The sequence below is a fragment of the Miscanthus floridulus genome, chromosome 8 (assembly GCF_019320115.1).
Source record: "Miscanthus floridulus cultivar M001 chromosome 8, ASM1932011v1, whole genome shotgun sequence".
In the NCBI taxonomy this organism is placed as follows: Eukaryota; Viridiplantae; Streptophyta; class Magnoliopsida; order Poales; family Poaceae; genus Miscanthus; species Miscanthus floridulus.
The window spans coordinates 36901828-36927091 of NC_089587.1; the positions used below are offsets into that span (position 1 = coordinate 36901828).

The 25264-nt window shown below is 45.3% G+C and overlaps 1 protein-coding gene across 1 annotated transcript; it reads left to right on the forward strand.

The window, feature by feature from the left end:
- Positions 1-1630: 1630 nt before the first annotated feature.
- LOC136471631 (uncharacterized) lies at positions 1631-2709 on the forward strand. The gene is made up of 2 exons (XM_066469377.1): positions 1631-2198; positions 2498-2709. Exon 1 carries the CDS (start codon positions 1836-1838, stop codon positions 2169-2171), a length of 336 nt encoding a protein of 111 aa, XP_066325474.1. The 5' UTR covers positions 1631-1835; the 3' UTR covers positions 2172-2198; positions 2498-2709.
- Positions 2710-25264: the final 22555 nt, after the last annotated feature.

A 25264-nucleotide genomic window follows, 5' to 3' on the forward strand; every position in this document is an offset into this window, starting at 1 on the left:
CTGCTCGGCAACTGCTCACAACTGCTCGGCAACTCACCATGGTGGTTCGACCATGAGTTTGACTGCTCGACTTTGTTCGCACCTGCTCGGACAAGCTCAAGACGGCGTTGCACAACGGGTACAAGGCGCTCGGGGACTAGCTGTGGGGGGTACGACCTCAGATACTCACGGCAGACCACATGGGCTACGCCCCCAGGGGCGGCCCAACCCACAAGACGAAGCCTTGCGGGGCACGACTCTGCTCGGCGCCTCCCGCAAGACACCGGGAAGATATCTTGAAGATACTACGTGATCTGTTAGGATACGTATGATCACAGGATTCATGTAATCTATTATTACTTTCCGATTATCTCTCAGATCTAACCGACTTATAACCCTGCCCCCCGGACTATATAAAGCGGGCAGGGACCTCCTCCAAACTCACGCATCATTATACGATAGCCAATATAATCCAACAGACCACAGGAGTAGGGTATTACGTCATACTGACGGCCTGAACCTGTCTAACTCGTATGTCTCTGTTGTCTTCTTGTTCTATATTACACGTCTCTCTGCCGATCAATCTACCTTCGTGGGATACCCCTCGGAGAACTGCCGACGATATTCTGTCGACACCTTTAATGTAGTGTATTCTAAGAATTTTAACATAAACTAAAAGATAACATAAAAGACGCATGTACACTTATTTTATTTCTTAAATCAGACGCTATTATCAGCGTGATGGATAGTGATTGGTTGATAAATAGAAAATATTTAATGTAAAATTAGTTTTTGTCATCTCGAATGCATTATATTTGAGGATAGATTTGGAATACTAGAATATTCTATATTACAGGACGAAAGGAGTACACAGTACATATATGTACATATACACGCCTGCATGCGTTTAATATGCATACTCGATGGGTCGTCGTCGGATCTCCCGTCCCAGCTGATGATATACAAGTTGATCCACCTCTCAAGTATAGTAGGTTACGACGACTGTGAAATGGAAATGGAATCTTTTGTGTTGGTGCCAACTGGCCTATAATTGTGTCGTTGGTGCATGGATGGTAGCGAGTTCACGTGCAGCTAACTACCAGCGTCGGTTGGGTCGTACGTGTACGTTGGTCGACGGACGTGTCGTCAGGCCCCAAACGTTGTCATGTATATAACCTTGTGGTCGAGGATGCCTGTGATTGGTATCTTTCTTTGTATACATGTTCGTCTATTTCTGTACTTATTTCTGTACAGTTTTAGGAATTTCAGCCGCTTGAACAAATTTGGTCTTTAGATGCGACTGAGGTTTCATTTCAGACGTCTCTATAAATCAATTTACAGGGTGGTTGAATAGCCGTCTCTAAATCGGATGATTTAAAAAAGACAATCAAGCTAGTAGAGGCGAATGAGAAAGACACATCTACAAACGGTTTCTAGCTGCCTCTACTACACATCTTTCCTATAGTAGTGTAACAAGTCTAATTTGTTTTGAAGGTCAAAAACATTAGTTCATAATGACGATGACATTGCATAATCTTGGTCCCCACCATGTGCCCTAGAAACTAGAAAGCGACGGTAAATGGATCATTCATCGCCACATATATTGCAATTGCCGATGCACCAGCTAGCACACATGACAAACGAAACAAAACAGCGTCAGTTACAACAATATAATGCTCAAATATATACCTCCACCTCGTCGTCCTCCCAATCCCCACCCTCTTATTACGCCACACTTCGCCTGCACGGCTGTACCAACCCAACCCAAGCCACCCAATAATAACCAACATAACTTAGCCGCGGCCTGAGCTTAGCTGTTGAGCAGTTGAGCTAGGTACAGTCACGGAGTCTCAGCCATGGGCAACTGCGTCCAGAGCAGCGGCGGCGCCATAGAAGCAGGGCGCCAGCAGCAGCAGCTGCAGCGGAGGAGAAGCGCCGCCGGTGACGAGGAGGAGGTAATAATTGATGAAGGGGTGGCGCCGTCGGTTATGAAGGTGAAGATGGTGCTGACCAAGGGCGAGCTGGGGTGGCTGGTGGCGCAGCTCAAGGCCGGTGACCGCCGCCTCGAGGACGTGCTCCAGGAGATGGCGCGTAAGCGTGAGGGCCGGGCCGCCGACGACGGGTGGCGGCCCAGCCTTGAGAGCATCGTCGAGTGCCCGGCCGAGACGGCGGCCGCCACCTCCGATGATTAGCCACATAGCAGCTGTCTTGTCATATGCGTACGTACTTTTTTTTTTTTTTTTTTTGCGTTGTTGATAGTCTCCAAGACTCCAAGCATGTTCTGGTTTACACCCTGTGTGGGGTGGAAAACTTGTAGGATATAGCAAAGCCAATCGCTGAAGAGCGAGTGGTTACTACTGGTGGACGGCTAGCTCAGTTCAGTCGGGCTATATAGTAGTGTATTGTTGGGGATACTTAATTGGGTATAATCTAGTCATTAGCGTCCAGCTGCCTAGTTGATGACTTGTTTGTTAAGCAGCATTTCCAACTTTTTTCCTTATTGCTTTGTTATGTATAGAGATCGGATTAGCCAGGAAGACGCAGCCGCTTGCACATGACGATGAAGAAGCAGCTAAGAGAGAGTGTTTATTTCAAGTGCTGGTCATTTCATTCTTTTCTCTCTTGTTGCTTAAAATTGTTTCTACTTTTATATATCTTGCTTCGGTCCCAGCTGTTAAACGATGGTTTCTGACATCCTACTTTTAATCCGACCAAGAAGTTACATGCTCACTTTTGTTGAGGCTTTCACGCATGATTACTTCACAAACAGGTCGACTGCCTCGAGTAGTAGTGTCGGTGACAGTACAGCACTGTCAGCCATACGTATGCATGCCGCCATCTGTAAAAGATATACTTCACTGGAAAAATATAAATCCTGTGTTGACTACTGGTTGACCGACGGCAGGGCGTGTATTGATACCAATACATGTTAAATCAGTGCGATGGAATTTTTTATGCCCGTTTTTTTACGTGTAACCTTGAGCTAATTTAGACCATGCGCACGTGTACAACTCGCCACGGGAGATGTGGATAGCCGGCCGGTTTTTCTCGTCACTTTGCTAGCGTCAATGGAGAAGACGACGTGGTCTGATGGCTCAGGGTGACTAACAGGAAAAGGGACATATTCGTGTATATATTAGTCCTTGACGGTCCATGGACGGCTCTATGCAGCAGCAACTAAATCATAATCTGGCACTCCTGCATTTAGCGTTTTGGCCCACTCAAAATTAATTTATATAGATGGTTCTTAAATCTCAAAGATGTTTAGAAATTATTGGTTTTGAGAGGATGACATGACATCGGTTTCTAGACACGGTCGACAATGTGGCACGGTTCTAAAATTATTTTCCAAAAATTGTAAATCAGCAAAACAACATGAATGCTTTTAATCTTGAGAGAAGCCCACTAGAGAAGTACCAAGCTTGTGAGTCGGTTATTAGGGAATGAATTAAAAAACCCCTCTTACCTCAAAAGAAACCTCTCCTACCACAAGCATAATGCCATAGAATCACTTTGTGAAGCGTACGATGCTATCATTTTGTATTAAGTTCCACGAAAAAAGTGTGAACTACAAAGTTTTAGATCTCGTCGAGCACTATAATTTGGTTCAGGACGTATCTCCATTCGAGGTCGTTTAAAAAAAAATCAAAAAATAAATTTCAAAATCTATGAACTTAAAACATATCCAGAAAGTTAAATTTTCTCTTCTGCACCAATTTTTAGAGGCAGGTCCCATTACCAATTGCCTCTATAAATACCATTTCTAGTGGTGATCTGTAACCCCAACTGCCTCTGAAAATAATGAACATTTTAGACAACAACCGCGTCTAGAAATCGATTTTAAGAGAGTGTTTGATGGAGCTACCTCCGGAAAAAAGAGCACCATTGAAATCATTTTTTGTAGTAGTATAGTAATCCACCTAGCAAGTTCAAAAAATGAACCTCAGTTTTGTGGAAGTTAACTGTTCTTGTGGAGGCTTTTAGGTTATTATACATATTGGTTAATATAAAATAAAATGCAACTTTAGGAAGGCCTCTCGATAGAGCTCCTCCTTTCAATACACCACTCCAATGCATTGTGGTCAGATATCGGTCGCTAAAATAAATATAACTATATGAACAATCGTCGCTAAAGGTGTCTAACAAATCAACATTTAGTAATTCCATGTTTACTGATTGGCCATCGGTGGTTATATATATGATATTTTGTAGCCAGCTATATGATAGTAGTTCTCTCTCTCTCTCTCTCTCTCTATATATATATATATATATATATATATATATATATATATATATATATATATATATATATATATATATATATATATATATATATATATATATATATCATTGAATGGATCATTTGTAAAAATGGCCCCACCCCGGTCTTTCTCGCATGAAAAACTGGCCCACCTAGTTCCAAACCCTAGAGTTGTATTATCCCTTATATCCCAAATCTGCGCTGCCGTCCTGCTCTACTCTCATCCCCTTTCAAAGCATCTGCGCTTCACAAATTCTTGTGTACCCTAGCTAATACCCCCCTATTGCGTACACCCCTAGATGGAAAATCGGTCACCTCTTATCCACCTATCTCATTTTGAGCACCGCGTGCTCTCATCCCAATCTACCCGCTGTTAGGAATGGAAGCTTCCCATCATGCAAATCAGCATGACAAAGATATGAGATTGATTGATAGTCATAGATGGTAAATATCCTTTGTACGCATTAACATATTGTATAATAGGCTAATTATAACCATCAATCTCGGATTGAGTCTTGCCTTGTATTGCCACATCAAGGGCTATCCTTGACTATAAATAAACTCACACGGCCTCCACAAGGAGGTGAGAACGCTTACACGAAACTTTACATGGTATCAGAGCTTGCAAACTTGCACTTTACTGCCGGCACATGATTCCATGTTGAAGTCCTTCTACAAGACCAAACACCTAGGGGCAATACACTAGATGACCACACTGATGATAATCCTACTACTCCTGTTGCTAATCCTAAAGATTTTGCAGAAAAATTAGATGATGTTACTCTTTCTAGGCGTCATTTCATGCAGCAAACTGCCAGCGTGGTTCCCGAGCCTAATGACCTGTGACAAGTGCACGGAGTTCGCCTTTGGAATCGACGCCAGGTGGATCTGCCCCGACAACCACGCTTGATAAGGGGTCAATCGTCGCCTACCACACCACCTGCGCCAACACAACTGCTGCAGGACTGTTCCACTCTCCGTCTATCGCGTCTATGCCTCAAACCGCTGCGAGCGAACAACCATGCCCGCTTCTGATGCGCCACAGATACCCCGCCACAGGATGTTCTGTGCCTTCCGCTCGGATTCTCCTGTGTTGCCCTCAGGCACTCACTACTACAGAACAGGTATTCACCGCCGGCCCCAGAACCCCCATCACCGTCGGTTTTGGCCCTCGATGGTGTAAGTCGGCAGTGATGCCCATTATCATTATTGCCGGTTACGAAACCGGCGGTGATGAAAACTTATCACCACCGGTAGGATTTTCAGAAATTCCAAAATCGAGTAAAAAATAGCAAATTTTTAAATCCCGAGAAGGTCCCACCGGCCAACCGCACGGTCATGCGTCACAAGTCATGTGATTTTTCTCACAAAAATCCACGCGCTGCGCGGTGCTGGGATTCAAACCAGAGACCTATGCCCTCACGCGTAGCTGCTCTAACCACTCTGTCCCTAAGTCACTTGTCCGTATAGCATGTATATTCCTTTAGTACTAACTTCTCATGATTTTAAAATGAATATTTAGAACCCTAAACGACTTCAAATAAAAAAAGTCATCAACTACAAAGTTGTTCTGATCGAGATCTACAACTTTGATGTTGGAGGTTTTGCCATCCGAGGTCGTTTGACAAATTTGGATTTCAAATCTTTAAAACTTTAGCCATACTGTTGGGACATCAAATGATTTCAAATTAAAAAGTCATCAACTACAATGTTATAGTCCTCATTGAGATCTACAACTTTGGTTTTGCTTGATTTTTCATCCGAGGTCATTTACAAAATTTGAATTTCAAAATTTTTGAACTTCAGATACAAATTTAAGACCCCAAATGATTTCTAATGAAAAAGTTATCAACTACAAAGTTATAGATCATAGCGAGATCTGTAACTTTGCTTTTGATCATTTTTTCATATGACGTTGTTTGTATAATTCAAAAAAAATTGAATTTTAAAACATAAGAGCTTCAAACAGAATTACGGTAAACAATTTGAAATAAAAAAGTCATCAACTATAAAGTTGTAGTATAAAGTTTGTTTTCATCCGACTTTGTTTAAAAAAGTTATGAATTTTATTGTGCTGCAGCATAAATCATCACCGCCGGTTCGTATTACGAGCCGTTAGTAAAAAGATTTTCTCCATCGGTAGGTACCACAAACCTGTGGTGCAAATGGGTCGACCATCACTATCGGTTGGTAACACAAACCGCCTGTAATGATAGGTTTATCACTGTCGGTTCGTGTTACTAGCCAGCAGTGATAAACGTCCAAATTTTCACCAACGGTTTATAACACGACCCGGTGGTAAAAATCATTTCACCAACGGTTCGTAATACGAACCAACGGTGATGAGTATCACCGGTGAAAGTGGCGGCGGTGATTACCCGTTATGTAGTAGTGACTCCTGTTGCTGCACCAGATCCTCCTTCTGTTCCTCGGCCAAGGACACGTCTGCAACATGGGATTCGTCAACCCATGATGTTCACCGATGGCATCATTCGGTATGGTTCTCTCTACAACTGGTGAACCCTAGAATCTCCAAGACGCACTACTTGATAAAAATTGGAAAAAATGCAATGGATGTTGAATATTCTGCTCTCATCAAGAATAACACATGGCATCTAGTTCCTCCAGCACAAGGGTGCAATGTCATTGATTGCAAATGGGTCTACAAGATAAAGAGACATGCTTATGGGTTCATTGACCGATACAAGGCTTGCTTGGTTGCTAAAGGCTTCAAGCAATAGTATGTCACGTTGTTAAAGCAGCAACAATCAAACTTATACTCTCCATTGTGTGTCACGAGGATGGAGCCTTCGTCAATTGGGCATATAGAATGCGTTTCCTCATGGTGTTCTAGAGGAGGAAGTGTTCATGAAGCAAGCACCTGGATATGAGGATGAGTCTGCACCTCACTACATCTTAAGTTGGACAAGCACTATATGGTCTGAAGCAAGCCCCTCGGACATGGTACTCCAGACTTAGCACAAAGCTACATCATCTTGGTTCCGTCCCTCAAAAGCCGACACTTCTTTGTTTTTTCTATCACAAGGGCAAAGTCACAATTTTTCTACTCATCTATGTGTGATGATATTATTGTTGTCAGTTCCTCTCGGACAGCCACACAAGCATTGCTTGCTGATCTCGACAAGGAATTCGCTCTCAAGGATCTTGGCGAGCTTCATTATTTCCTTGGAATTGAAGTCAACAAATGCCAAGATGGTATTCTCCTTACGCAACACAAGTATGCCACTGATCTGTTGCAGCATGTAGGGATGTTGAACTGTATACCAGTCCCCACGCCCTTCTCCACAAGTGAAAAATTGTCGGTTCATGTAGGAGATCCTCTTGGACCCGAAGACACACCACCAGGTATAATTGTAGGTGCATTACAGCACTTAACTTTGACAAAACCAGATCTTGCATTTCTAGTTAACAAAGCATGTCCGTACCTACTTGCTCCTACTTCACAACATTGGACGTCTGTTGAAAGAATATACTACGGTATCTTTTTTTGCGAGGAAAGAATACTACTGTCAGCCATATGTATGCATTGCATGCCGCCATCTGTCAAAGACGATATTCACTGAAAATTATAAAAATCCTGTGTTGACTACCTACGCCAGGGCGAGTACTGAGAGGTTACCAAGACATGTCAAATCAGTGCGCGTGGAATGAAAAATTTTATGCCCAGCTTTTTTACGTGTAACCTTCAGGTAATTTAGACCATGCGCACGTACGAGTACGACTCGATTGCCACGGGAGATGTGGATAGCCGGCCGGTTTTTCTCGTCACTTTGCTAGCGTCAATGGAGAGGATGACGTGGTCTGATGGCTCAGGGTGGCTAACAGAAAAAGGGATATATATATATATATATATATATATAGATAGAGAGAGAGAGAGAGAGAGAGACGTGCGCACGACTAACCCGTGACTCCATCGCTAGCCCGCGGTCCATAGACGGCTAAATCATAATCTGCCACTCCTACACTGGGCACTTCCGCCGCCGTGAATTAATTTACAAAGGTGGTTCTTAATTCTTAAGGATGCTTAGAAATAATTGGTTTTGGAGGATGATATCGGTTTCTAGACACGGTCAGCAATGTGCTCGGTTCTAAAATTATTTTTCAAAAAAATTGTAAATCCCTACACCTAAAAAATACTTAAGGTTATCGTTGCGCGGCAAATCGCCCCGTTCGCCCCTCCATAAAACCGCGTGTTCTATGTGAGTACGTGACTCCCTTACAACTCGCCCTTGATCCGCAGGAGCACAGGGACTGAGACCCGCTGCTGCTGGTACCGACGTTAGTCAGTGAGTTCCATCCTCCCGTCTGTGTACTGGCCAGATTCAACCTCTATGCACGTGCTTGTTTGTAGCGCTCCGAGCAGAAAAAAATAAGATGTGGGGAGTAAATGAAAAGATATTATGTTTCCTGTTAATAAATAACTAAAGAGAACAAAAACAATTAGAGGTCTTAATGAAATTGAAAATAGTTTAAGGTTCCCGATGCAAAATTGTTAACGAAAAATTATTTATTAGTTTTCAATTTTTGTGAAATTGAAAAATTATTTAATGAAATTGAAAATGATTAAATACGTGTGCATAAAATTTCATGGCCCCGTGCAATACAGGGGCACATATCGAGTCAACTAAAAAACATAAATGTTCTTAATCTTGAGAGAAGGCCATTAGAGAACGAAGTACCATGCTTGTGAGTGGGTTCTTAGGGAACGAATTAAAAAAAACTCTTGCCTCAAACGAGCCTCTCCTACCACGGTGCCAAATCACTTTGTGAAGCGTATGACGCTATCATTTTTTTATTAAGTTTCAAAAAAAATGTGAACTACAAAGTTTTATATCTCGTCGAGCACTACAACTTTGGTTTAAGATGTATCTCCATTCGAGGTCATTTAAAAATTCAAAAAAATAAATTTCAAAATCTATGAACTTAAAATATATGCAAAACGTTACCATTTCTTTTGCTGCCAATATTTTTAGAAGAAGCAGGTCCCATTACCAACTGCCTCTGAAAACAATGGACATTTCTAGAGAGGATGGAAAACACCAACCACGTCTAGAAATCGATTTTAAGAGACAATGTTTGACGGAGCTACCTCCGAAAAAAAGAGCTCCTTTAAAATCATTTCTGTAGTAGTATAATAATTGACCTAGCAAGTTCAAAAAATGAACCTGAGTTTTTTGAAGTTAAGTGTTCTTGTGGTGGCCTTTAAGGTTATTATACATATTGGTTTATATAAAATAAAAGGAAACTTTAGGAGGGCCTCTCAACAGAGCTTCTGCTTTCAATACACCAATCCACCGCATTGTGGACAGATGTCAGTTGCTAAAATTTGATGCTAAAGGTGTCTCGCAAATCAACATTTAGTAATTCCATGTTTACTGGTTGGACATCGGTGGTTATATATATTCACATTTAATGTTACATCACCGGTCTTTAAAATACTTATATCATTGAATGGATCATTTGCAAAAATGACCCCACCTTGGTCTTTCTCGCACAAAAAATATTCGGGGTATTTCGGTTTCGGGGCCAAGCTAGCTGGTGCTTATCACACAAAAAATTATTTATTTTAATAAAATTATTTAATGATCGATCTATCCGCAGAAATTGCTAGGTACAGCCATAGGCGTATCCGATATTCAGATTGCTCCATCTCTATAGCCGTATATATGCAAGCAGTAACTAAATACATCAGGTTCGTCATGCAAATGAATAGAAATTTCTTCAAAAAAAAAGTGAAAAAGAAATGGTAGCGGTGACGCTGACAATATGTAGGTGTTTCATGAGTTGTTCCCATCGGACGGTGATGTGGGTGCGCCCAAGTGGCGCCGCCGCCGCTCGGGCATTGGTCTCCTAGTCGGCGCCGCGATTCGGGTTGATCGGTGTCCAATGTACACCCTGTTCGCTTGTTGGTTTCAACCAAGCTTATTCAACCAGCTAATAGTGTTTTTCTCTCACAACAAATCAGCACCAGCCAGCCCAAACCAACCTAGAAACCAACCAGCGAACACGCCGGTAACGTACACTAGGGTGTGTCTGAACGTCCATGTACAAAAAAAATGAGGTAAAAAAAAACAAAAAAAACAAAATTCTTCCCCGAGTGCTAGGGAAGGCACTCGGGGAAGAGGCCCTTTCCCGAATGTCAGGACAGGGCACTCGGGGTAGACTTAAAAAAAAAAGGGCCCAACAGGCCTTATCTAAACCTAACCGGCCACCCCACACCCGCCAGCCCGCCCGCCCGTGCGCTACCCCGCCGCCGCCAGCTCCCCCCGCCGCTGTCGCTCGCCGCGCGCCCCCACAGCGCTCGCCGAGCCCAGCGCCACCGCGCCCCCGCACAGCCCCCGTAGCGCCGCGCGCCCCGCAGCCCCCGCAGCGCGCGCTCCCCCGCAGCCCCCGCGCCTCGCGCCCTCGCAGGCCCCGCCGCCGCGCCCCCGCAGTCTGAGACGGTGGCGCGGCCCCGCCGGCGCGCCACCCGCAGCGCCGCGTGGCCCCGCAGCCCCGCGCGCCGCGCGCCCCCGCAGGCCCCGCCAGCGCGCCCCCGCAGCCCGAGACGGCGGCGCGACCCCGCCGGCGCGCCCCTGTCCCTGCGTGTCGGGGCCCGTCCGACCGGCGCGCCCCCTCCCTGGCCCCTGCGGCCGGCCCCCAGGCAAGCCGCTGGCCCCTGTCCGTCCGTGAGGTAGGGAGCCCGGCCCCTGGCGCTGGTTAGGGAGCAGAGAAGGAGGAGGTAGGTGGAGGAAGGAGGAGGAAGGAGGAAGAAGAAGGAGAAGAAGAAGGGGAAGGGGAGGAGAAGGAGGAAGAAGAAGGGGAGGAGGTGCCTCCGTCGCCACGTCCTGTCCCGTTGTCGGCGTCTTCTTCTCCGCGTGCACGTCCCGCCAACGCCCAAGGTATACGAACCATCCCGTTCTGGTTGTCGGCCATCGCGCCGTTTATGTGTTGACGGCCTTCGTGCCGGAATTGTGGATGTGTGGGCCATCGTGCCCCAAATGTGGACGTCGGCCATCGTGCCGACGGTTTTTCTTGCAGGTTATCGAAACCTCCCCATCCAGGGGAGGTTCTGCCGAAATTTTGTACTTATAGTGCTGTTTTTCTTCTTTTGCAGAGCAGGACCTGTCGCAGGGGAATCGGAGCACCTAGGCGACACCGATCGTCTTCGTCACTTTAGACCATGGTAAATCAGTGCGCGTGGTAATTTAGACCATGCGCACGTACGAGTACGACTCGATTGCCACGGGAGATGTGGATAGCCGGCCGGTTTTTCTCGTCACTTTGCTAGCGTCAATGGAGAGGATGACGTGGTCTGATGGCTCAAAAAAGGAGATTCAAAAAAAGGAAGGATTACATTTTATATAAATATTGAATTTTGATATATTCTAGATCTTCTTTCTTGACTATATATTTATTTTCTTTTTAAGAAAGTCAAAATCAAAAAAACCTAACTTTTTCACACACACACACACACACACACACACACACACATATATATATATATATATATATATATATATATATATATATATATATATATATATATATATATATATATATATATATATATATACCGCGGTCCATGGACGGCTCCATGCAGCGGCTAAATCATAATCTGCCACTTCTACACTGGGCACACTTCCGCCACTGTGAATTAATTTACAGAGATGGTTCTTAATTCTTAAGGATGCTTAGAAATCATTGGTTTTGGAGGATGATATCGGTTTCTAGACACGGTCAGCAATGTGCCTGGTTCTAAAATTATTTTTCAAAAAAATTGTAAATCCCTACAACTAAAAAATACTTAAGGTTACCGTTGCGCGGCAAATCGCCCTGTTCGCCCCTCCATAAAACCGCGTGTTCTATGTGAGTACGTGACTCCCTTACAACTCGCCCTTGATCCGCAGGAGCACAGGGACTGAGACCCGCTGCTGCTGGTACCGACGTTAGTCAGTGAGTTCCATCCTCCCGTCTGTGTACTGGCCAGATTCAACCTCTATGCACGTGCTTGTTTGTAGCGCTCCGAGCAGAAAAAAATAAGATGTGGGGAGTAAATGAAAAGATATTATGTTTCCTGTTAATAAATAACTAAAGAGAACAAAAACAATTAGAGGTCTTAATGAAATTGAAAATAGTTTAAGGTTCCCGATGCAAAATTGTTAACGAAAAATTATTTATTAGTTTTCAATTTTTGTGAAATTGAAAAATTATTTAATGAAATTGAAAATGATTAAATACGTGTGCATAAAATTTCATGGCCCCGTGCAATACAGGGGCACATATCGAGTCAACTAAAAAACATAAATGTTCTTAATCTTGAGAGAAGGCCATTAGAGAACGAAGTACCATGCTTGTGAGTGGGTTCTTAGGGAACGAATTAAAAAAAACTCTTGCCTCAAACGAGCCTCTCCTACCACGGTGCCAAATCACTTTGTGAAGCGTATGACGCTATCATTTTTTTATTAAGTTTCAAAAAAAATGTGAACTACAAAGTTTTATATCTCGTCGAGCACTACAACTTTGGTTTAAGATGTATCTCCATTCGAGGTCATTTAAAAATTCAAAAAAATAAATTTCAAAATCTATGAACTTAAAATATATGCAAAACGTTACCATTTCTTTTGCTGCCAATATTTTTAGAAGAAGCAGGTCCCATTACCAACTGCCTCTGAAAACAATGGACATTTCTAGAGAGGATGGAAAACACCAACCACGTCTAGAAATCGATTTTAAGAGACAATGTTTGACGGAGCTACCTCCGAAAAAAAGAGCTCCTTTAAAATCATTTCTGTAGTAGTATAATAATTGACCTAGCAAGTTCAAAAAATGAACCTGAGTTTTTTGAAGTTAAGTGTTCTTGTGGTGGCCTTTAAGGTTATTATACATATTGGTTTATATAAAATAAAAGGAAACTTTAGGAGGGCCTCTCAACAGAGCTTCTGCTTTCAATACACCAATCCACCGCATTGTGGACAGATGTCAGTTGCTAAAATTTGATGCTAAAGGTGTCTCGCAAATCAACATTTAGTAATTCCATGTTTACTGGTTGGACATCGGTGGTTATATATATTCACATTTAATGTTACATCACCGGTCTTTAAAATACTTATATCATTGAATGGATCATTTGCAAAAATGACCCCACCTTGGTCTTTCTCGCACAAAAAATATTCGGGGTATTTCGGTTTCGGGGCCAAGCTAGCTGGTGCTTATCACCCCTCCCTGATCGAATTAGGAACTAAAATATTCGATTTCAGTTAGTTCCATTTCGGTTTGGTTCTCAGTTATTTTGCCAAGGCAGAGGGGATGTCAACATCACTGTTGCTGCTGAGTCAGGCGCGCAAGACCTGGAGGATAAGACGTGAACTGGACCTCGATGCAGCCCAACTCGCTGGTGGACGGCCTAGAGTGGGTAAGGCCCAAGCAACCGGCAGGAGTTCGTAGCGTAAGTAGTTGAGGACAAAGAGAGGAGATGACATGAACAAAATGAATTGTAAAGCTACTCCTAAAACTAATCTGCCCTGGTTCCGTCGTCCGAATTCCACCCTTCTTCTTCGGATTCCAGTGCTGTAGCTTACAAATAAACACACACACAGAGCAAGGAAACTGTCGAGATCATATACATCCACTGTCCCGCTGACCCTCCACGCAGCATTGCCGACAGGTAATAGTTCCCTTGTACTCACTTTACCTTTGCTTTCCAAACAAAACGTGGATCGTCTTCTCCTTGATGCCCTTCAGCCCATCCTTGAGTGGCTGCGCCTTCCTGTGTTCATCCTTAGACGCTCCAGCTGGATAAGCAGCCGTTGGCCATGATGACTTTGGCTGCTGCTCCTGTACTTGCTGACCAAGCTTGGAGTTGGAGAAGACAGGGATGTGATATTGCGGTCCTGCCTCTTGTTTGCTCCTTTCTGGTGGCGGCAACGCCCTCTCGCAGGTGCCACTCACCGTCACCGGTGGATCAGCTGGGGTTTCCATGCTCCAGGCACCGCGGGCTAACTGTTCTCTAGTGTGGAGGTGATGAGCGTCTTGGAGGGTTGAGCCGATTTTACATCATTTTAATTCAGTTATTGTATGATCGATCTATCCGCAGAAATTGCTAGGTACAGCCATAGGCGTATCCGATATTCAGATTGCTCCATCTCTATAGCCGTATATATGCAAGCAGTAACTAAATACATCAGGTTCGTCATGCAAATGAATAGAAATTTCTTCAAAAAAAAGTGAAAAAGAAATGGTAGCGGTGACGCTGATAATATGCAGGCGTTTCATGAGTTGTTCTCATGGGATGGCGACGTGGGTGCGCACAAGTGGCGCCGCTGCCGCTCGGCTGCCCGGGCATAGGTCTCCTAGTCGGCGTCGTAATTCGGGTTGATTGGTGTCCAATGTAACATACACTAGGGTGTGTCTGAACGTCCATGTACAACTCTTCTGACCCTCTAGGGCGCTGCTAAGACGTGTTGTATTAAATTTTTCTCTATCTTAATATAAAGACACACAAACCTTTTACATAATCGAGAAAAAAATATAGAAATAGTAGATGGCGTTCTTGTCAAGTTACCTGCTTCTTCAACAGTAGGGGCGCCGGACGTCTGCTGCTTAGAATTAGAATAAAATGAACTGGCCATTTCGTATGTCCCTGTGCTCTCTAGAGTTTGTTCGGCTGAGCAAGTACGGTTTGTTTTTTTAGCCGGAACAGTATTTTTCTTTCACAAAATTTTAGCATAAACAGTATTTCCAGCATGAACAGTGCTTTATTTCATAACGTGTTTGGCTTGCGGCCACAACCACGACACGCCACGCCTATACTGCGGCTATCACACCAACCCAGGCTGCTGTTTGGTTCTCACCGAAGCGTCTCGGCCGCCACATATTTTTAACTTGTCGTTTGCTCCTGCTGCTCGTCGTCTAGCGTGTGATACTGTAGCGAGTGTGGCGCAGACCGCCACCGCCACACCTTGGCGTGGCCAACCGTGGCCAGGAACACTACTACATGAATCAATTTGTGCAGCGTGGCTAAAATGGGCTCCGTGGCGGGCACCTCTTTTGCCCGCCACGGTTAACCGGTGGCCGGCCAGCGAGGCCGGCCACCGAGGCGCCCGCTGCGGGAAAATGGTTTACCGTGGCGGGCCACCTTATTTGCCCGCCGCAGGAAATCGTTATTTACTGCGGCGGGCAGTATGAATCACCCGCCGCGGTTAATACGATGTACCGTAGCGGGCTCTTTAAACTGCCCGCCGCGGTAAAGAGTTCATTTCCTGCGGCGGGCGCTTTATATTGCCCGCCGCGGTAAAGCCTGTACAAATAATCACCGCCGCCCCTTCGTCTTCTCCACGGGTCTTCCTCTCTCTCAGACTCATGGGGGAGGTTTTGCCCTAAAATTTGAAGAAACTTTTGATTTGAGTTGAAGGGCTTGGATTTGAGGGAGGACATCATAAGAGGTTCATAAAGGCTTCCCCTCTCTCCTTCCATCCTCTCTCTCTATTTCCATCACCTAGAGTTCTCTCTAGATCTATATCTAGATCTAGATCAATTTTAATGGAAAAAATGATGTCATGTATTTCTTTAACCTTAGATTCATCATAGATGCATGCTTCATCTTTCACATCGTTATTTCCTCTCTTTTTTATGATTTTGGACGTAAAAATCATCAATTTCTCCTAATTCTTCTTTATTTGTTGATTGTGGCGGATAATGTTCGCAGGTATGATGGATAGATCGGAATGGATGTACCGGATCGATAGAGTGAATGATCCGCGGTACCTCTTTGAATTAAGGAAGTTTATTGCTGCTGGTAAAGCTCACCGTGAGAGACTGAAGCGGATGACAACCATATGTCCATGTTCTCGTTGCAAGAACCTGAAAGCCTACTGAGACAGCGAGGTGCAAACTCATTTGATCATGTATGGTTTCGTCGAGGGCTACACAGTCTGCACATTTCACGGCGAAAGAGTTGGTGCGAGTGGTGGTGCATCTGGAGTGAGCTCTTCGACGCCGACGACGACAGCACCATCGGTGAATAAAGATCCTTTAGGAGCACCCGGCTCCTCATCATCTTCAGCAGCAGCTGCGCCAGCCGACAGTGACAACAGTTGTCGTGATTACATCATGGTGGATGATCTAATGCAAGACGTGGCCGACGAAGCCGACGACGGTGGGGATGGTCAACCCGAGGATGTGCAGCTTGTTGAAGATCTAGTCAAATATTTCGATGAAGACGACGTTGTGTTGGGTTGCCCAAAGTGGTTGGAGAATTTCAGAGAGTTGAAGCAGGCGGTATTTGATCCTCTCTATAAGGACGGCGGCGATTGTCCGAAGGAGTGCACGGCGCTCCGTTTTAACCTCCATATGTTGATGTTGAAGGCTCATCATGGTTGGTCTGACACTAGCTTCAATGAGTTGTTAAGCTACCTTGCCACCACGTACCCAACGGCTAACAAGGTGCCCGCCAATACTTATCGGGCCAAGAAGCTGATCCGGCCAGTGGCGATGAAGCTTAGAAAGTTTGATGCATGCCCTAACCACTGCATCCTATATCGGAGCAATGTGTATGAGAATTTGACGAGTTGTCCGCACTATGGCTTTAGTCGGTACAAGAAAAATGCTGGTTGCCGCGTGGATGCAGAAGACGAGGGAGGCTTGTGGGGTGGTTGGAAGAATAAGAAGGGGGCAAAGAAGAGTAGTGTGGCCAAACAGATCTCGGCTCAGCAGGACGATGAAGAAGAGGGTTACACGCACAGGAAAAGTCCAGCACTGTCGGTGTGGTACCTGCCCGTGACCGATCACCTGCGTGCAATATTCGGGAACCCGGACGATGCCAAGCTCATGTCCTGGCATGCATCAGCTGACCGCCTGAACGACGATGGCAAGCTATGGCACCCATCCGATGGCAAGCAGTGGAAGGATTTTGACGAGGCCTACCCAGAGTTTGGCAAGGAGCCCAGGCATCTTAGGTTCGCGCTAAGTACCGACGGGATGAACCCATTTGGTGAGCTTAGCAGCTCGCACAGCACTTGGCCCGTCGTGCTCACCATGTACAACCTACCTCCCCATCTATGTCAGAAGCGTAGGTACCTTATGCTGACCATGCTTATCTCCGGACTGAAGCAGCCCGGCAACGATATAGATGTGTTCCTGGAGCCGTTCATGGAGGAAATGAAGATACTATTTGATGTTGGGGTCCAGATGGTGGATGCATCCCGCAAGGAGAAGTTCACACTAAAAGCAATCATCTTTGTCACCATCACCGATTACCCTAGTCTCTTCTCACTGTCAGGGCAGATCAAAGGGAAGACCGGCTGTGTAATTTGCATCGACGGGACCTGCTACACTTACCTTAAGGGATCCAATAAGATGGTGTACACGAGGCATAGACGGTTCCTCGCAAAAAATCACAGGTATAGAAGAAGTATTATGAACAAATACTTTGACAATCAGGACAAGCCACAGCGTGATCAACCGACACAGACTAGTTGGGGGACAAAGGTGTATGAGATGGTCAAGGACATGGATCAGGTGGAGTTTAGAAAGAAGAAGAAGCCGCCTGAAGAGGGGAGCAAGTAGATAAGGAAGCGAAAGCGGGACCAGACGGAGGAAGTCCCCACCGCCGTTCCTTTCAAGAAGAAGTCAATTTTCTTCAAGTACCTGTCGTATTGGAAAACACTGAATACACCCCATGCCATCGACTGCATGCACCTGGAGAAAAATGTCTTCAAAAGCACGATCGGTGTCCTGCTAGACATCAAGGGCAAGACAAAGGATGGTATCAAGTCACGGACGAATCTTGTCAATCTGGGCATCAGGCCGAACCTTCACCCGAGACTGCCTCAGAACGATAAAGTCGATATCCCGGGTGCGGCCTGCAACCTAACGCAAGACGAGAGGACGGCTTTTCTTAAGTTGCTTAGGGGTATCAAGGTGCCGACTGGTTTCTCTTCCAACATCAAGAGCCTGGTCTCCATGAAAGACCTCATAATGACCGGCTACAACTCACACGACTGCCATGTCATGCTGACGGTGTTCCTACCAATTGCGATTAGGGCTATCCGTCCAGAGTACGTGAAGATGGTCATCACACGGATGTCATACTTCTTTAATCGCATCACCCAGAAGGTCATTGATAAGGCTGAGCTGCCTGCCCTGAAGGAGTTCATCGCGGAGACCCTTTGCCAGCTCAAGATGTGCTTTCCACCATCTTACTTTGATATTATGCCACACCTAATGATGCATATGGTCGATCAGATCCATCAACTAGGCCCCGTGTACCTACACCAGATGTGGATGTACGAGCGGTTCATGTCCACCCTCAATAGATACGTCCATAACCGCGCTTACCCGGAGGGCTCTATGATCGAGGCATACACAACGGAGGAGGCCGTGAACTGGTGTATAAGGTACATAAGAGATGGGAGGGTGATTAGGCTGCCTGTCCATCACCACGAAGGCAAAACCTCAGGGATGGGGTGCACAGGCCGAAAAGTGCGCACCGATGTGGCAAACCGAATGGTGCAAGAAGCTCATTACAGCATCCTTCATCAGTTAGTGAGCATGGAGAAATATATTGAAAAGAACCTGGAAGAGATCCGCACCGCTAATGATGGACAACGCACGGAGGCATGGGTCCAGAACCATCACAAGAGCAATTTCATAGAGTGGCTCAAAGAGCAACACATACCCCTTGAAGGATGCCCTGATGAAGATACAGAGACCGTTAAGAGGCTTGTGTTAGGCCCATCCAGCCAAATCACCATGTGGCAAGGGTATGACGTCCAGGGCTACAGGTTCCACACGAAAGACAAGGACAAGAAGAGCTCGGCATAGAACTACGGTGTTCGATACGAGGGCGAAGAAGAGTACATGGGCCAGAGGAGGCAATACTATGGGCAAGTCGAAGAAATATGGGAACTTGACTACGGCCAGAACCTATGCATAACCGTCTTCCGTTGCCAGTGGGTCAAACCGAATGCGGTTGCAGTGGATAGTTATGGGCTAACCACCGTGGACCTCAAAAGTATCGGCTACAAAGATGACCCGTGGGTACTAGCAACCAATGTCGCGCAAGTGGCCTACTATATATATGCAGATGACCCAAAAAGGCATGTGGTTGTGTCCGGAAAGCAGCGGATTGTGGGAGCTGATGGGGTGCAGAGTCCCGAACAATACAACAACTATGCAGAGCTCGAGCTTTTTACCGATCATCCAAAGAAGATCAAGGCCGTCGAGGACCGATTCAACAAGTCCAGGATGATGCCGTGGGCCCGCCCCGACGGTGAGAAGAGGACGGTGAAAGCACCTGCACCAAAATGATATATGTATCCCAGAGACATATTGATGAGGACATCGCCACGCTAGACACACCGACGCCATGGTCTTCCCCAAGTTGCAATTCGTTCCCAACTCAACTGCCACGTCACCCTCGGATTCAGCAGACATGTCGTCACTGTTTCGGTCATAACTTTCTCATACGACATCGAAACGGGCCGTTCTTGGATGCGTTGGAAAGGGGACGATGACGCCGTCGTTTTGGATCTACTCCCAGCTCCAGCAGGTCCGTGGATCATTCTGTGTGACCACGGCAAGGTGCTGCGTCACCTATTTGGGCCAACTTGGCCATGTATCGTGTCGGGCCTTAAGCCCAAGTTGTGGGCACCCAACCCCTGGCCATCCCCAACCCTAGGTCGAGTCTTAGACTATAAACACAGCCACCGCCGCTGCTACACAATTGGGTTTTTGTTTAGAGTTTAGTTTTCCATCGAGAAACTGAATCGTTCATTGTAACTATGGTGACAAATCCTTTTACAGTGATCCAGGGCCCTCATTCTTGATCTCCTCCACTATGTCGATTAGTCCTTTGGAACTGAGTTCTTGAATCCTCTATTGATATTCGCGTCATTCATATTTGCAATTTCAGATTGCGTGTTTTACCTTCTTGCTTGTGCTCTTCGATTCGCTTGCAGGAAAAGCCTTCTTGGCGAGGTCAATCAAGTTGTGCTTGGTTGATAACCAACAGAGCAGTGGTGTAATGGTTGCAGGGTTCGAATCGCATCTGATTTGAAGCCGGATCGCCAACGTCGAGATCTCCACAAAATCGAACTTACCGACTACCTCTCGGAAGATCGGGCCTGTACTCATCAATTGGTATCAAAGCTTTCAGGTTTACCGCGAGGTATAATCTCGTTTGCCTTAGATTCATATTTGTTCATTACCTAGAGTCCACAAAAAGCCCAAAAATATTTCAATTTCCGCTGTCCTATCGCCCTTTGTGCCTTTGCAATTTTGTTTCAGATTCGTGTTGTTGAGTTTGTGTCCATGGTCGAGTCTTGTTGCTGGTTTAGGATTGTGTTCGTGGTCGTAGTTCAATCGCCCGTTGCTGTGATTTTTGTTTTCCACCGCTATCCCATCCACCGTTCCCAAACAACAAGTCGAAGCCACCACATTACTCGACTTGCCTCGCTAGCCGCCTTGTGTAACTTGTCGCCGCCGTGCAAACCCTAGATAGGTTGCCAGCCGCTCTTATTTTGCCTGCATCGCAACCCTCCTTACATCATCAGGCGAATACCTACTGCTGTTAGTCACAGTGATGATCTTGTGACCGGTGTTAGAGTTTGGGGACGCTTTGCCCTAACTGCCGCCGCCGTGTTGTGCCTTCCGGAAAACATACCTTGAGATACCTTCGGTAAAACAGGCATAACTTTTCGCTCGTTTATCAGAAAAATCTGAAATTTTTACAGTAGCTTCTTGACACCATTTGGAGCCGACCCAAACTTGGCTACGCCTTGTTTGGTTTCATCAGAATTGCCAAAAAAATTCAGGAAAATATAGAAAAAAAATTGTCAAAGTTTTTGCATGCTTTTCAGAGCACGTGCTGAATTTCTGTAGACCACATCCCACCTCAGTTGTAGGTGCCAATTTTGTGGTTGTATCTTTTGTGATCCTTGTTCAAAGAAAAGTATATAAAAAATAGTGAAAAAATAAAAAAAGTTTGTTTCCTACTAGTGCCTTTTGGAAAAATCCGGGAAAAAAATTCAGGAAAAAAGGAGAAGTCCGAGCTATTTGCTTGTTCTGTGAGTTCTTTCGATCATCCTTTGTCTTCACCTTGTTGCGCTACGTCTTGACACATCTTAGCCAGCACCTGTGATTTGTACTTTGGATCCGGATTGAACAATCGTTACTCTGCACTCGTTAATTGCTAATCCTTGTTGTCATATCGTGTGCCTACCCATAGCTCCACATATTCTTCTGTCAGCACAGGTTCATCTTGCAACTGTTACCCACGCTCAACAACAGATTGCTTCGCCACTTTGGTTTTGCTCCTGTTTGGCGTTGGTAAGAATACAGGCAAGACGGTGGTAAGCCGCTTGTGATTTTGCATTCCACTTTCACCACCACCATCACCACCACCACTTGTTTCCTTTTAGTTGATAGGGATACTACTTAGGTGTTGTCTTTTTCTATCTTCTAACCATGGCAGGAACTCCGACGGACTTCAATGAGTGCGTGTCCAAGGGCGAGCTTACAACGTTCATGACTGAACAACGTAGTCTTATGACCGAGCTGACACGCAACATGAACAATCTGGTCACCCGCATTGAACAGCTTGAGCAACTCCCTCCACCTTATCGTGCTGATGATTAAGATACGGATGCTTTTGGTGATGAAGATGCGTATGCTGACGGTGGTGCCCGTCGCCGCCTCAACTTCAATCGTCGTGGTATGGAAGGTAATAATCATGGTAATAATGATCCTTTTGCTAAAATTAAATTTAGTCTACCTCCTTTTGCTGGTAATGTTGATCCAGAGACATATTTAGATTGGGAGCTTGCTGTTCAACAAAAAATTGATTCTCATAATGTTCTTGCTGAGCATAGAGTTAGACTTGCTACTAGTGAGTTTACTAATTTTGCTTTGTTCTGGTGGAGTGATCTTTGCAATACCAATAATGCTGCTGCTGTGCCTCAAACTTGGAATGTTTTAAAGCAACGTATGAAATCTCGTTTTGTTCCTCCTTATTACCAACGTGATTTACGTTTGAAACTACAAACTTTAAAACAAGGTGATAAAAGAGTAGAAGCATACTATCAAGAATTGCTTATTGGTTTAGCACGTCGTGGTATAAATGAAGATGATCATGATGCTAGTGCTAGATTTTTTGGTGGTTTAAACCATGATATACAGAACATACTTGATTACAAAGAATGGCGCAATTTTTCCCAATTGTATCATCTTGCTATTAAGGCAGAACGAGAAGTACAGGGACGCAAACAACACCAGCCTTTCAGGTCTAACAATGGGAGGAATTTTCAGCAGCGTTTCAAGCTAGAGACGCCCAAGCTTCCTGTTGCACCACAGCCATTTACACCTCCATTTTCTTCCGGGGTAAGTAAATTGTCTAATGTGCAGTTTCCACAGCTGAAGAAAGGTGGCACTCCGGGTGCTTCTACTAGCTCCTCCTCATCCAGCTCTAAAATCATTTGCCACCGATGCAAAGGCATGGCACATGTCATGAAGGATTGCCCCAGTCGTCGCGCTTTCATTGCTACCGAGGATGGATATGTAAGTGCTAGTGATGTTGAAGATGATTTAGCCCTTGCTGCTAACATTGATGCAGATTCCACCGAGGGCGATCAAGACAAGGTGGCCATCACCATTGACTCCGTGGCTGCTGCCGCAGACTACCCTAGCCTTCTTGTGCAGCGTGTGTTGAGTACATGTGTGGGACATGAAGAAGAGATGAAGATCCAATGCCACAATTTGTTCCACATGTATCTCATTGTGCAGGGTTGTCGTGTTCTCACTATCATTGATAGCGGGAGTTGCAACAACTTGGTGAGTTCAGATTTGGTTGACAAGCTTGGCTTAACCACACGACAACATTCGTATCTATACAAACTTCAATGGTTCAATAATAGTGGTAAGACTAAGGTAACTAAATCAGCACGCATTACCTTTTTCACAGGCTCTTATCATGAAACTACTGATTTTGATGTTGTCCCTATGCAAGCTTGCTCCATTTTGTTAGGTCGCCCATGGGAATTTGATAATGATGCTTTACACCATGGTAGAACTAATACATACACTATCATACATAAGGACAAGAAAATTACATTGCTGCCTTTGTCTCCTACGGATATTATTAAACATGCTAATGAGATAAAAAATAAACCTCCAATAGACATTGCTAAAAATAATGGGATTAAGTTAAAAGTAGGTGCTTTTCTTGCTACAACTTCTGCTACTGCTGAGTTATGTGATAATCCTGATGCACCATGTTATACTATGTTTTGTCAACCTTTTATGTCTGGTGCATTGTCTGCTGTCACTAACCTTTTGCAGGAGTTCGCTGATGATGGGATGGAGTCGAGGACGACTCCAATTCTAGAAGGAGGGGATGATGAGGACATCGCCAAGATGGAGTCGAGGACGACTCCAATTCAAGAAGGGGAGAATGATGAGGACATCGCCACGCTGGACACACCGATGCCATGGTCTTCCCCAAGTTGCAATTCGTTCCCAACTCAGCTGCCATGTCGCCCTCGGATTCAGCAGACACGTCGTCACTGTTTCGGTCATAACTTTCTCATACGACATCGAAACGGGCCGTTCTTGGATGCGTTGGAAAGGGGACGACGACATCGTCGTTTTGGATCTGGTCCTAGCTCCAGAAGGTCCGTGGATCATTCTGTGTGACCACGGCAAGGTGCTACGTCACCTATTTGGACCAACTTGGCCATGTATCATGTCGGGCCTTAAGCCCAAGTTGTGGGCGCCCAACCCCTGGCCGTCCCCAACCCTAGGTCGAGTCTTAGACTATAAACACAGCCGCTACCACTGCTACACAATTGGGTTTTTGTTTAGAGTTTAGTTTTCCATCGAGAAACTGAATCGTTCATTGTAACTGTGGTCACAAATCCTTTTACAGTGATCCAGGGCCCCCGTTCTTGATCGCCTCCACTGTGTCGATTAGTCCTTTGGAACCAAGTTCTTGAATCCTCTATTGATATTTGCGTCATTCATATTTGCAATTTCAGATTGCGTGTTTTACCTTCTTGCTTGTGCTCTTCGATTCGCTTGCAGGAAAAGCCTTCTTGGCGAGGTCAATCAAGTTGTGCTTGGTTGATAACCAACGGAGCAGTGGTGTAACGGTTGCAGGGTTCGAATTGCGTCTGATTTGAAGCCGGATCGCCAACATCGAGATCTCCACAAAATCGAACTTACCAGCTACCTCTCGGAAGATCGGGCCTGTACTCATCACATATATGTAATAATATAGCTCGATCTATTGAAGACAAGTTTTGTAACTTATTATTAATATCATGGAACCATACTACTCTACTAGTACTACTGAATCTACTACTACTACTATACAATACTACTCTACTAGTACTACTCAACCTACTACTACTATAGAATACTACTACTATCTATTGTACTAATACTACTCTCTACTACTCACATGTACTCTACTACTACACAGCACTACTCTACTACTACTACACAGTACTACTCTACTACTACACAACACTACTCTCTACATACACACTACTACTCTCTACTAATAATAAATATCAGTGCCCATAAATTTTAGATTAATAAGTTTTAGATTGATAATAAATATCAGTGAGCAAATGCAAAAATATTAACCGTGGCGGGCACGTAACAGCGCCCACCGCGGTTAATCGATTAACCGTGGCGGGCAGTTTAAGGTGCCCGCTACAGTAAACATTTACCGCGGCGGGCGGATTATATTGCCCGCCACGGTTAATCCGTGGCTATATATGTGCTGCTGCTCGCACAAATTTTCTTATTCCTTCGCGCCCTCAAATTCGACCCGAAGGGCTACCGAAATATAGCGCCGCCGCCGCCATCCCCGCCGTCGAGCTCCTCCGTGGTGACCCCCGCCCCCATCCTCCTCCCCCGTGCCCGTGCCCCGCCCCCGTCCTCCTCTCCCTTGCCCGCGCCCGTCCCGGTGCTCCTCCGGCGCCCCGTCCCCAGAACCCTAGCTCCGGTGCGTCGCCGGCTCCG

Coding starts and splice junctions, on each gene's coding strand:
- LOC136471631 (XM_066469377.1), top strand. CDS start 1,836: ATGGGCAACTGCGTCCAGAGCAGCGGCGGCGCCATAGAAGCAGGGCGC.